The sequence below is a fragment of the Cajanus cajan genome, chromosome 5, assembly GCF_000230855.2.
Source record: "Cajanus cajan strain Asha chromosome 5, NIPB_CcT2T_4, whole genome shotgun sequence".
Classification (NCBI taxonomy): Eukaryota; Viridiplantae; Streptophyta; class Magnoliopsida; order Fabales; family Fabaceae; genus Cajanus; species Cajanus cajan.
Genome location: NC_138521.1, coordinates 2,909,045 through 2,922,767, shown reverse-complemented (window position 1 = coordinate 2,922,767; position 13,723 = coordinate 2,909,045). Strand labels below are relative to the sequence as shown.

Genomic DNA, 13,723 nt, shown 5'->3' with positions numbered 1-13,723 from the left:
CAGGTTTTATGATCCTGTTGAGAAGAAGCTTGTTAGAAGCCGTGATGTACAGTTCATGGAAGACCAAACCATTGAAGACATTGATAAGGTGGAAAAGACTACACCCGAGAAAGATAGAAATTTGACTGATATTGATCCTATGCGGTTACCTATTCACAATTTGGATAATGTTGATGGTAGTGTTCAACCTGGTGAACAACATGATGATGTTGATGATCAACAACTTGGAGGTGGATTAGATGTTCCTATTGATGATGACCAAGAGGAGCATGAAATGTCTCATGATGAGAATATTGATGATGCACCTGAACCACATCAAGTTCAACTTAGGAGGTCTAATAGACAGAGACAACCTTCAACAAGGTATTCTTCTGATGAGTATGTGACCTTGATTGATGGTGGAGAACCTGAATGTTTTGAAGAGGCTTTGGAAAGTGAAGAAAAGCAACAGTGGTTGGATGCAATGCAAGATGAGATGAAATCCTTGTATGATAATCACACTTATGACTTGGTGAAATTGCCTAAGGGCAAGAGGGCCTTAGAAAACAGGTGGATTTTCAGGGTGAAGCAAGAAAGTAATTATACATCTCCAAGGTACAAAGCCAGATTAGTGGTGAAAGGCTTTAGACAGAGAAAGAGTGTTGATTTCAATGAGATTTTCTCACCTGTGGTGAAAATGACATCCATTAGAGCAGTTTTGAGTTTGGCAGATACTTTTGATTTAGAGGTAAAACAAATAGATGTGAAAACTGCTTTCCTTCATGGTGATTTGGAGGAAGAGATTTATATGAAACAACCTGATGGATTTCAGGTTAAAGGCAAGGAATACTGTGTATGTAGGTTGAGAAAAAGTCTATACAGTCTGAAGCAGGCTCCAAGATAGTGGTATAAGAAGTTTGAGTCTTTTATGTGTGAGCAAGGCTACAAGAAGACTACTTCTGATCATTGTGTCTTTGTTAAAAAGTTTTCTGATGATGACTTTATTATCCTGTTATTGTATGTTGATGACATGCTTATTGTTGGGAAATATGTTTCCAGGATTAACAGGTTAAAGAAGCAATTGGGCGAGTCATTTGCCATGAAAGACATAGGAGCTGCTAAACAGATTCTTGGTATAAGAATCATTCGTGACAAAGAGAAAGGGAAGCTTTGGCTATCACAGGAACAATATATTAAAAGGGTGTTGTAGAGATTCCAGATGGAAAATGCTAAGGCTGTGAGCACTCCTCTTGCTACTCATTTTAAATTGAGTGTTAAACAGAGTCCTTCTAATGAAGATGAGAAATTAGACATGGAGAGAGTTCCTTATGCATCTGCAGTGGGTAGTTTGATGTATGAAATGGTGTGTACTAGACCAGATATTGCACATGCTGTTGGTACAGTCAATAGATTTTTGTCAAACCCAGGTAGAGAGCATTGGAATGCTGTGAAATGGATTCTGAGGTATCTTCATGGTACTGTTGATATGAAGCTTTGTTTTAGAGGGGATAAGCCTACTTTGGTGGGTTACTCAGACTCAGATATGGCTGGAGATGTTGATTCCAGAAAGTCCACTTCGGGCTATTTGATTAAGTTTGCAGGGGGAGCTGTGGCTTGGCAATCAAGGCTGCAAAAGTGTGTAGCATTGTCCACTATAGAGGTGAAGTTCATTGCCATTACTGAAGCATGCAAGGAGTTGCTATGGTTGAAGAAATTCTTGCAGGAGCTTGGTTTTGTGCAGGAAAAATATCTTTTATTTGTTGATAGTCAGAGTGCTATCCATCTTGGCAAGAATCCAACTTTTCATTCTAGGTCCAAACATATTGATGTAAGGTATCATTTGATACGTGATGCTTTGGATGCTAAGCTGTTGGAGTTGGCTAAAATTCATACTGATGATAATGGGGCTGATATGATGACTAAAGCATTGCCAAGAGAAAAATTTGAAATTTGTTATGAGATCGCCAGTTTGGCGGTTATCTCCACATAGTTGTGAGGGAGAGATTTGTTGGGTATTGGGCTCCCTTCCTATGTGGAAAAAAGACCCAAAATTAAGAAGCTCACTTGATGTCTCACTTAATTAAGTGAAGAGAGGGTCTGAAGCATAAGAGTGAAAAAAGAGGAAAAGTCAGAAGTCACTTAGAGCACCAACACTTTGAGGGAGAGGAAGAGAGAAAGTCATTCTCGATTTTCTACAGGGCTACGACAGTAAAATCGATACTGCAGATTCGTTCACCGTTGGATCGGACTGGAAATTGGACAGCAAGTTCGTGACATCCGGTTCTTCATTTTGACCGGTTGGATCGTTGAAACGAGGTCTGAGTAGGGAGATATTCAGTTCGCACTGTAATTGTGTATTTGGAGTTTTTCATCTTTTTTGTTCTCTATTTGTAAGCTTTATTGCTTTGTTGTTTGGCTGGGTGTTAGCACTATTTTGTGCAGTAGACTGAGACTCTTTTGTACTCTTTGTTGATCATAGTGGAACTATTTCTTTGGTCTGGACAACTCGTGATTTTTACCCTTACTTTGAGGGATTTTTCACGTTCAAAATCTTGGTGTCTCTATGTGTGATTTTTGGTGATTTATTATTGTTGTTCATTGGTTGTTGCTCCTCATAGATTTTTATAAGTTTGGGGAATTTATTTCCGTTGCAATAACTGTTTGAATTTGCTCTGTATTGTTATTGTGCTACTATTTCCCCATCATCAATCTCCTTTATTAATAAGTATAGATAAAAATAAAAACTAAATGTAGGACTCTGTTCGTAGACTTTTAATCTAGCACCAGCAGATAGAACTAAACAACCTAATGATTTTGTAAAAGAATAAATAAAAGAAAGAGCGACCACTTGATTTGAAAAAAAACTAAAGAAAGTTAAGTACGAGTAGCAACGAAATGTCACCAGCTCCCAATCTGCATTGCATGACCTTTCATACTTCAAACCAAGTTAGAGGCCAGCCATTGGTTGAACATTTTACTGTTAATCAAACCATTTTCTCGGAAATACAATTTGTAGCAATAATATTGTTAAAAGAATTTATAAAGTACAATTAATGATTACTATGAATAAATTTAGTAATATTTAATGGTTAATCAGAATATGGAAAAAATTATTCTCACTTAGGAAAGTAAGGAAATTTTATTTTAAACTAACATTCTTAGAATTTTTTTTAATTATAAACGTATTATTTACGTCCTTTTATCGAATGCAAAAACTTTTATTTTCCTATTACCTTTTTCAAAATTGTTAAAATAGTATATCTCTCCTAATTGTAAAATCCAACTACTACAATCATATTGGAATAAGGGATCTTTAGTCCGTAAAATTAAAAGAAATTATCACATTAATTCGTAAAATTTAGAAAATATATAAAACAAGTATTTAAATTTAATTTTTTTATTATTACTTTAATTTCTAAATATATATTAATATTATCATCTAACTTATGTGTTTTTGAATTTTAGACTTATATCATTTGTATTTTGAGAAATTTATTTAATATTTTTTTAAGCTAATCTTAAAAGAAAGAAAAAGATATTTTGTACTTATACTAAATTATATAAAAAAAAAGTTTATGTATAAATTAATATTTGATTATATATAAATAAATTGTAAAAGTTATTTTATTTTTAATTTACACATAAGTTAATCATAATTTGTAAAAAGACTTATTTTTTAATTTTTTGATTTTTCTCTTTTAAAAATACTTATAAAAGAGTTTATTTAAACATGTAGAATAATTAAGTAACTGTTTATTCAATTATTTTGTCAACTTTAAATTTGTTGTTTTAAAATAAAAATATGAAAAAAGAAACGTGATGATTTAATAGTGTGTACTCTGTGGAAGCCTATCTTAAATAAATAAATGAATAAAGAAAGAGAAATGTTAAGCAGAGAGGAAATGGAAATTGCAATAGCATAGCCATAGATGGAAGTACAGTAGAAAAGAAAGAAATCCCACGTCAATATCAGACGGAGAGAAAGTTGAAGCGAAAACTGACACACAAAGTGAGAAAATCAAGCACACACGCCATCACCGGCAAACGCAAGCCAAAAACCTAACGCCCAACGCCGTTCGCCGATTCAACTTCTCTCTCCTGAATTCGTCGCCACCTTCAACCGAATCTCCGTTCCTATTTCGCCACCTCGCCGGCGATGAGGCCGGGATTCATTTGAATCGAGTCTCGCTATTTCGAATTGCGCTGCGATTCTCAGAATTTTTTAGATGAACATGCCGAAGCCGAACCAGGTCACGGTGAGAGACCTCGTCGAGGAAGCCAAGAAACGGATCGTCATCCTCGTCGTATGCGTCGTCGGACTCTCGTATATCATGTCCTGTGAGTTTCACTTTCGTTTCTTTTATGCTTCACTTCATTTCGCTCCTTAATCGCTCCTCCGCGCGTTTCTGTTTTGTTCGATCAACTTCAATTCAGAGCGTTTGTTTGTGTATGCTTTCGCTGCGTTTTGCTTGTTTAGTTTCAGCAGCCTTTTTTTTTTCTTTTTTTTTTTCCGTTGTTTTGGAAATCACGCGCTCTGGCTTTTAATGGCATCACAGTCATTACTCATTATTGCGTTACTTGCTGTGCGAAGAATGGTAGGAACAAATTCACATGGCGTTTAGCATCTATTGCGTCTTAATCTGGAAAAATTAATTTAACAATGCTGTTGAATTTAGGACATAGGATCGTTTGTTCATCAGTTTTAAGAGAAGACGACGTCGTTTGGACCTGTTATGTAGAAAGGATATTGCAAGATTTTCAGTGGAAAAAGTTCTGGTGGAATCCACTTTTCTCTCTTATTGCTTAAAGTAAGAAAAATATAGATTTCTTGTCAAATTAGGGACGTGGATGTTCAGCTAATAATTTTTAGTACAAACTGATGTTTTAGTTATTCTGATTGTATAGCTACATTTTTCACGATCAAAGAGTTGCTACTTGCTGCTGTTTTCTTTTGTTTACTTTTAGTTTTCTACTTGACATTTTGTTTTTGTTGGTGATGTGATACCAAACTAACCTAAGTGATCCATTATTTAAGCCTGAAATAACAAACCAATAATTTCAATCCTTAAAGTATTACTCTCTCTCATAAATGACCTCTATAGTAAAAATAATTTAAGTAATCCTCAAAGTATTAGAAACCATGCTAATTAGTCGCCAAATATTGGAAAACTCTTTAAATTGGGCCCTTAACATTGGTAAAACGTATCAATTTCAATACTAAATTAATGGATATTCAATACTTGTGGGATTACTTATATAGCTTTCTTACTTTAGGGACTAAGGAGAGAGGCTGAAACTTTGAGGATCAAATTGATGGTTTATTCAAGCATGAAATGTTGAAAAGAATTTGGGTTAGTTATCATTCTAGCAAGAATCTGGCATGTACTAGATAGAAACTCAAAAATTGAGGACAACTAAAGGGAAATTTGGCATGTACTGAAATTTATGATCTGGTTTTTTTGAGATATCTCCTCCTTGTGCATTTTTTGTGTTTGATTTTGTTTAAGCGAGATAAGAATAACAGAACCCTAATTACATTTGAACATTTAATACCAGTGGAAGCTTAATAAATAATAATCTTGTGATCTTTTTGGGTCATTTTTTTAAGGAGAGAGGGACACAATAATAGATTTTTGTTTCATTCAAAAGCTTTGACATTTTATCTAAATTACGAATGAATAAAGTCTTTGGCAAAATTACTAAAGTATTGTCTTTCAGTGAAACGATAGCTACCCAACAGTTTAGTTGAGTTTCATCACATTTATCAGCTAGGGTTGGTTCCTCGGACGATCCTACTGCTCTTGTGGTTATTTGGTAATGATAAATTTTGTTGATACTGGTTCATGTCTCCAAGAAATTGCATTATTCCTCAACACCTAGAAAACTGTGCATATTAAGAGGTTCACACTCTTTAATTTCTAGCTTCATGTTGTTTTTTGCTCTTGGTTTTTGGTTTAATTTCTTTTTCTTTCATTTCAGTGACAAGCTCCTCAGTCTGGGTCAATTTGCCAGCTGCAGCCTCCTTAATTATTATTCTCCGCTATTTATCACTAGATTTTGAGATGAAGAGAAAAGCTGCAGCATACAACAATAAACCAGGCTCCACCAGTCTCCAGTCTTCAAAGAAGCCTATTGAAAATCCTAAAGTTATTGCAAAGTTTGAGTGGAGAACAAAAGTGAATTCTCCTGTTGTTGAGGATGCAATTGATCACTTCACGAGACATTTAATTTCCGAGTGGGTGACAGATCTTTGGTATTCTCGCTTAACTCCAGACAAAGAGGGCCCTGAGGAGTTAGTGCAAATAATTAATGGTGTTCTTGGGGAAATTTCTGGACGCATGAGAAACATCAATTTGATAGATTTTTTAATAAGGTTCTTAGCGTCATTTTTGTTTGTGATTCATCTTAATCTCAGATTGTAATTTGATTGATTGGGAGTTAACTTTTTTTTTTTGGCCAGGGATCTTATTCATCTCATTTGCACACATTTGGAGCTGTTTCGTGCTGCCCACTCAAAGATTGAGAAACAACATACAGGTTCATTAACAATTGAAAGTCGAGACATGGAACTAAAAGTTGTATTGGCTGCTGAGAACAAATTGCATCCTGCTTTATTTTCTGCTGAAGCTGAGCATAAGGTTTTTTTACTTTCTTGTTTTATATGCATTTATTGAGTAAATGGTGTATTTTGTTTTCATCCATGGGCCATATTATTTTCATGTATTTTTTAATTTTGGGTTATAATGCTGCCTGTATTCTTAACTTGCAGGTTTTGCAGCATCTGATGACTGGTCTTATGCATGTTACTTTCAAGTCTGAGGATTTGCAGTGTTCTTTCTTTCGATATGCCGTCAGGGAGCTTCTTGCATGTGCTGTAATACGACCTGTAATAAACTTGGCAAATCCAAGGTATATATTTTCTTTTGTTTTTGTATCATTCTTGATGTATGTTATTGTTTTCATTCTCCCATATTTTTGTTGACAGGTTTATTAATGAAAGAATTGAATCCGTGGTAATTAACAAGACCAAGGTTAGCAATGGGGTTGCCGCAGCTCAAGAGGCATCTCACAATAAAGCAGATGAGTTACAGACTCCATCTGACTATTTCTCCAAGAGTTCAGATCCTTCTGTTACTGGTGTCGAGCTTGTGCAGCTAAGAAATGGTCAACCCAGAAATGTGGAGTTGTCTGCACAAAATAATGCCCATGGTAATATTGCTAAAGATCCGTTGCTTTCAGTTGATGCTCGATCTTCCCGGACATGGAACTCAATGCCTGCAAACTCCCAAACTAATGATGACCAGGGTATTCAACGAAATCGCTCAGGAGGAGAGTGGGGAGATATTTTAGATGTCATCTCTCGCCGAAAGACCCAAGCTCTTGCTCCAGAACATTTTGAGAACGTGTGGACTAAAGGGAAAAATTACAAGAAAAAGGATGGTGAGAACCAGCCAAATGAGCATCTTTCGCAGCCTCCTGTTGTAGGAAAACTGCCAAAGGTAGATCATATAAATGCAATATCTGGACCCATAGAAAGAGATACTAACTCAAAGCTTATTCCCTCCAAGGGAGGCCAAATTAATTCTGGGCTAAGCAGTCAACTCTCTGTTGAAAATACATCTATTCATGCAGACAAGAATGGATCAACTTCAGTTACCTCATATAAAGATGCTGAGCACAGCCACATTTATGGGCAGATGAGTGATTCAGAGAGCAGTACTTCTTATACTTCTGAAGATGATGAAAGTAGTTGTGTCACTGGTCTTGATTCCCCTGTCACTAAGGTTTGGGATGGAAGAAGTAATAGAAAGCAGGCAGTTTCTTATGTTCATCACCCACTTGAAAATTTTGACAATCACAGTACAAAGAAAAGGAATAAGAGCCATTCTCGCTATCCAAGATTATCCAGAGTTCATTCTGGCAGTAAAAGGTCTTGGCCAGGTGGTCATAAAATACAAACGTGGCAGGAAGTTGAGAGAACAAGTTTTTTATCTGGAGATGGTCAAGACATACTTAAATCTTCAAAGTCGCATATAAATTCTGAGGAGTCCAGTGATGATGCTGATATGGAAAGTTTGGGTAGACTATATAGTGGAGCAGCTGCCTCCTCTTCCCCATACTCTAATTCTAAATCAGAATCTTGTAGTTTGTCTGTTAATCCCCTAAAAAGTTCCTCTGTCGTAGATTCTTTTTACAAGTTGAGATGTGAGGTACTTATGACGGTGATATGTAGCTCCTTTAATTAATGATGAACAAGTTCATATACTGATATGTTTGTATATGAAAAAATGTAAGCTAATTTACTGATGCAGGTCTTAGGTGCAAATATTGTGAAGAGTGGCTCAAAAACCTTTGCTGTTTACTCCATATCCGTTACAGATGTAAATAATAACAGTTGGTCAATTAAAAGAAGGTGCTAAGGCTTTTGCTATGTCTTATATTGATGTTTCTAATCAAATTTATCAATCTGACTGTTTTCATGTATTCTTTTTTCTTTCCTTCTTTCTTTTCTCGTTTTGCTAATATTGTTTGTTTTAAGGTTTCGTCATTTTGAAGAGCTACATCGACGCCTGAAAGAGTTTCCCGAGTATAATCTTCATTTGCCACCAAAACATTTTCTTTCAACTGGTTTAGATGTACCAGTCATTCAAGAGCGGTGCGAATTACTGGATAAATATTTGAAGGTCAACTTCACAGACTTTTTTTTGTTATCATTATTACTATTGTATCAATCTCTCACATTTCTCTGGTTTCCTCCCACCACCAAATAAGTGAGCATTAGAACACATTTTTTTGATAAATTTTGTATGGCTTGTCCATTTCTGTTGTGTCTAGATTATTGCTCAGGACATCATTTCCTGATACCTAATTGTTTCTTTGGCTAATTGGTAGCTTGCATTATTAATGATTTTTCAACATCCATTCTTAATTAACTTTTGTTTTTTCTGTAGAGGAATAAATTATCTGCTTTTGGTACTGTAATTGAACTGGGATCATCAATATTCTATTACCGGCAGGATAGATGTTGGTTATGAGTGTACCTCTATTTTGATATAATACTTCCTTTTGCATCTATCATGTAGCATTGTTTTAAGTATTGTGTATATGCTTTTCGAAGATTCATCCAATATTTTGTTGACGCATGGCTTATTGTCCCTCAGAAACTTATGCAACTACCAACTGTTTCGGAATCAATTGAAGTATGGGACTTTCTCAGCGTGGATTCTCAGGTCTGATTTCCTGTCCAACAGTGTCCTCCCTTCTGTGTTGTCAATTTTTTTGTCTTATATCTTATTGTTATATATGTTATCTATTGCAGACATACATATTCTCAAATTCTTTTTCTATCATGGAAACATTATCAGGTGAGTCATGGTTGATGAAGGATGTTGAGCATAAATTATTTTATTATCTCCCTTTCCTGACATGTCTTGCATTTATTCTTTGTTGAAAACTATGCTAGTTGGCCTTGGTGCCAAGCCATTTGAGAAGACCAAAAGTGCGTCCAACTTCTCCGCACCTGCAAGTGACCCTGTTCCCTTTCGAAAGGAAAATTGTAGTTCAGAAAGTAAAGAGGCTGTTTTGCGAGCAAGAAATAATGTTGAGGCTGATGGATTGAGGTCAAAAGTAAACAGCTTGCCTCTTTCTCTACCAAAAAAGAATACAAATGAACCTAGAAAGGCATATGAAAATTCTGGCAGCAATACAGATATTCTAGCAAGGAAGAGTGCACCTTCTCCCAATAACTTGCAGAAGACAGTGAAAGGAAGGGATATTTTAGATGAGGTTTCTGAAGTGCACCAAGATACATCTGATGCCTTTCCAACAGAGGTTATAAAGACAATCAATCTTAGTTCTGGATTTTTATTCTTTACAGATATAGATGAATGATGTAATTTTATCATTCATTGCTGTTATGTAACAGAGAAATGACTGTATTTGGTTTTTGATGGAGTTCTTAGATTATTATATGCATGATGGCATCTTGGTTCTGATTAATATAATCGTTCAATGCAGTGGGTGCCACCAAATTTGAGTGTACCCATATTGGATCTGGTGGATGTTATCTTCCAGGTTCAAGATGGTGGATGGATCAGGTAATTTGAAAATTCAATATTCATTACGCCTTAAACATAAGTTGTTTAATTTTAAGTTCCACTAGTAATCATCATATTTATCTTCTTACAATGTATGTCTTGTGTACAATACAGGCGAAAGGCTTTTTGGGTTGCTAAACAAGTCTTACAACTTGGGATGGGTGATGCCTTTGATGACTGGTTGATAGAGAAAATTCAACTTCTCCGTAAAGGATCAGTGATTGCTTCTGGGGTCAAGCGAGTTGAGCAAGTAATCTTTTGATCCCCTTTCCCTCTTTTAAATTGTGATGCTCTGGTGCTGTCATCATCATTTCAATTTGTTTCACTTTGTTGAAATGCCATATTTCTTTTCCTTATATTATAGAAACCTGATAAGCATAAGATGGAAATGGTGTTGTACTGACGAGCTATTGTGACTGCAACTTTAATAGATACTCTGGCCTGATGGAATATTCATAACCAAGCATCCAAATCGAAGACCACCACCACCACCCACTAGTCCATCTCAGAATTCACCTCACGGCCATCAACCTACACCAGTATCTTCTCCAAGGTTAGATGATGAACAGCAACGAGAGGCAGATCGGCGTGCAAAGTTTGTATATGAGCTCATGATCGGTAATACTTGTTATACTGCTCTCATTCATCTCCAGAGTTGTCTTCAATGTTTTATATCTAATTCTATAAAATAAAAAATATTGAACTTAGCTTGCCTGTCCCTGTTCATGTAGATCATGCACCGGCAGCAATTGTAGGCCTTGTTGGTAGGAAGGAGTATGAGCAATGTGCTAGAGATCTATATTTTTTCCTTCAGGTAATTTCTGTCTAAAATGAATTGAAGTTGTCTACTGAAGCTTCTTTTTTCCATCTATTAATTTCTTGGTGTTGTTGTTGGTTGTAAGTTGTAATATTATCCCATGATGTTTATGCTGCTGAACATTGCATTCCAAATTATATAATTTACTTGGCTTACTTGGAGCTTGATCATATATTTAATGGCACTGGTGCTTCGATTAGATCTTTCTACGCTGCTTGTGCTACTTGTAGTTATATAACTGCTATCCTAGCGATTCTGGGTAACTGAGTTTTTCTGTCAAATTCTCACCGAAATTATGTTGGTACTTTCATGAAAATGCTTTTCTAATTGAAAGCCTTTCTAGTATAATCAATATATTGAAATGTTTGTTTGTTAAGAAAATAGTCTATTAAGCTATGATTGATTAGAATTTGTAACCTTTAGAATGCTAAGGTGTTATTGGGATGTAGCAATCTTGTCGTTACAAGGGTGAGATATTCTTTGAATCTTTGGGGTTTATAATGCCTCTATCACTCTGAGAGATCATTTCTCAAGCAATTCTTGCACTAACACATTGTTTATTACAGTAATAACAAAGTCAGACACTGCAGTGAAGTCAGTGTCGAAGTTATTTTTAATTCATGCAAGGAATTACTCCCATCATTCTGTCTCTCTCTCTCTATCCATAATTTAGTTGTAAATGCTTTTTTTTTTCTTTTTTTTTCTCTCTCTCTCTCTCTCGCAGTCATCCGTTTGCTTGAAGCAGTTGGCTTTTGACCTCCTGGAGTTGTTGCTGACGTCAGCATTTTCAGAGCTTGATAATGTGTTCAAGCAGCTGCATGAAGAAAAGCATAAATTTGGTGAGTTCAAAACATAGTAAATATTACAATATTTTCAAATGATGCTCGGAAAAACAATGTTGTGGATGTTATGTCTTCCGAGATGCATTTGTCTTGTGATTGTTCCTGGTTGCCCCTTTGTCTCTGCAACCAGTATTCTTCTCTTTCTTGCCTACTAATGAGCTTAAGGCATTCAATTTTTCCATCTACCGAGTCAGGTTTTGTAATTAAAGGTTGGGGTTTTGAGGCAGCAATTCTGTAAATTTTGAGATTAGTGCAATTTTTTTAAGATTCATTATTGGCTAAAATTTTGTCAAGCCTTCTGCTGTCAAGCCTTGACTGCCACAAATGATCCGTCGATTGCGAGAAAGCTCTTATTAAATGGAATATTGGTGAGGTCTTTAACCATTCGTACATAATAGTACCGAAAGCTCCTAGTCTGGTTTCGCAACAAAACCAAGTTTTGATACTATATAAATCGGATACTGTCAAGGTGAGCAAAAATACAAACCGATTCAGGTCACGAAATCCAACCCGATTAGATGAAAAAACTGAGTTGATTTATTTTGTAAAATTGGTTCCTTATGATTTATTTTTACACAGTTAATCAGATTGATTTTTTTTGGAAAATTTGATGGTGGATAAATGCACTGTATCAAATCGATTTAATTTTAAAAAGTCCAATTCATTGTTTTTAGAAAAACAAATTGATTCAGATTATAAATATCAGTTTGGCTAACCAATTCACTTTAATGGATCGATTAATTGGGATTTATTAAAAATTCGATTTATGAACACCACCAAGATAATTTAGTATGATATTATCCTTGAGAAGCATTACTCAGTGGCGTACTCAGAAGCTCTTTTCTGTTTTAATCTTTTGTTCCTCTTTTTGATTGAAAAGTACACCTCGGACAAAAATTCCAATTAGATTTTCTTTCGTTGTTGAATAAAACTGCGCATAATTCAAGCGGGCAATACACTCAGTATTGGAAAGGAGTTATTAGTCAAATCAGTAAATGATTAGCCTTCTATATATCATACATTTTTTTTAAGACTTAGTATTATATTTATTCTCTTAGCATAAAAGAATCCGTTGTTTTAGAATTTGTTTGATATGAAAATAAATACGTTAAAAATAAAGCGAAGACAATAGAGAAAAAAAGATAGAATGAATAGAAATAAACGTTATAATATTTTTAATTTGTATAATTTTACTTTGTTTTTATCTTTTATTTTCTTTAGTTTAAAATTTTTTTTAGTTCATATATTTATTTATTTTTAATATATTTAGTCTCTTAACTATAAAACATTATTTTAGTTCATATATTTATATTTTTCATTTTTTTAATTCTTATAATTTAAAATAGATATTTTTAATCTATATTTACAACTTTTTAATCCTTATTGTTAATTTCTTGTAACATCTCTTCTAAGTTGACATAATAAAAGTATTTAACTTCATATATTTTATACTGAATTTATTTTATTATAACTATTTTAAATTAAATCTTTTGACACTTTATATTTTTTTTTTACCCTTCTCTTCGATGTTTATTGTTTAAGACACCTTTTTACCCTAAAAAAGATGAAGACCTTTACTACAGCAATATACAACAATGTTACAAAAAAGACAATCACCGAAAGGAATTAAAGATTAAAAAATTATATATTTAAAGACTAAAAAAATTATCTTAAAATTATCTATTTTAAACTATAACATTCAAAAGACAAAATAAGTGAAATTATAAATTCTAAAAATGATATTTTAACCAATAAATAAATAGTAAGAGTAAATATTTGACTACAAAGAAAAAGGAAAATAAAATTTAAAATAAACTAAAAATTGATATTTTTTATTCGAATATACAATACAACTACAGATGGAAGTCACTGTTTCACATAAAAAATTGTAATCGACTATTTTTTTTATCACTCTTTCTGCTCAATTCAACGACTCACCACTTTTCATTACTATCTTTCTCCATTTTTTTCTCATCCATTTTACCTTT

General features: G+C 34.3%; 1 protein-coding gene across 4 annotated transcripts; it reads left to right on the top strand.

The window, feature by feature from the left end:
* The first annotated feature begins 3,850 nt into the window (after nt 1-3,850).
* Nucleotides 3,851-12,028, top strand: LOC109807899 (phox (PX) domain-containing protein). 4 transcript variants are annotated; one of them, XM_083074726.1, is made up of 16 exons: nt 3,854-4,317; nt 5,698-5,879; nt 5,959-6,352; nt 6,440-6,617; nt 6,749-6,888; nt 6,965-8,189; nt 8,292-8,392; nt 8,519-8,663; nt 9,141-9,209; nt 9,299-9,344; nt 9,443-9,810; nt 9,997-10,076; nt 10,191-10,326; nt 10,508-10,694; nt 10,808-10,890; nt 11,618-12,028. In XM_083074726.1, the coding sequence occupies exons 3-16, from the start codon at nt 6,042-6,044 to the stop codon at nt 11,747-11,749; spliced, it is 3,201 nt and encodes a 1,066-aa protein (XP_082930852.1). In that variant the 5' UTR covers nt 3,854-4,317; nt 5,698-5,879; nt 5,959-6,041; the 3' UTR covers nt 11,750-12,028. The 4 variants fall into 4 exon arrangements, with proteins under 4 accessions (XP_029129138.1, XP_020226194.1, XP_082930852.1 ...); XM_020370605.3 differs by lacking the exon at nt 5,698-5,879 and having other exon boundaries at nt 3,853-4,317; XM_083074725.1 differs by lacking the exons at nt 3,854-4,317; nt 5,698-5,879 and adding an exon at nt 4,656-4,787.
* Nucleotides 12,029-13,723: the final 1,695 nt, after the last annotated feature.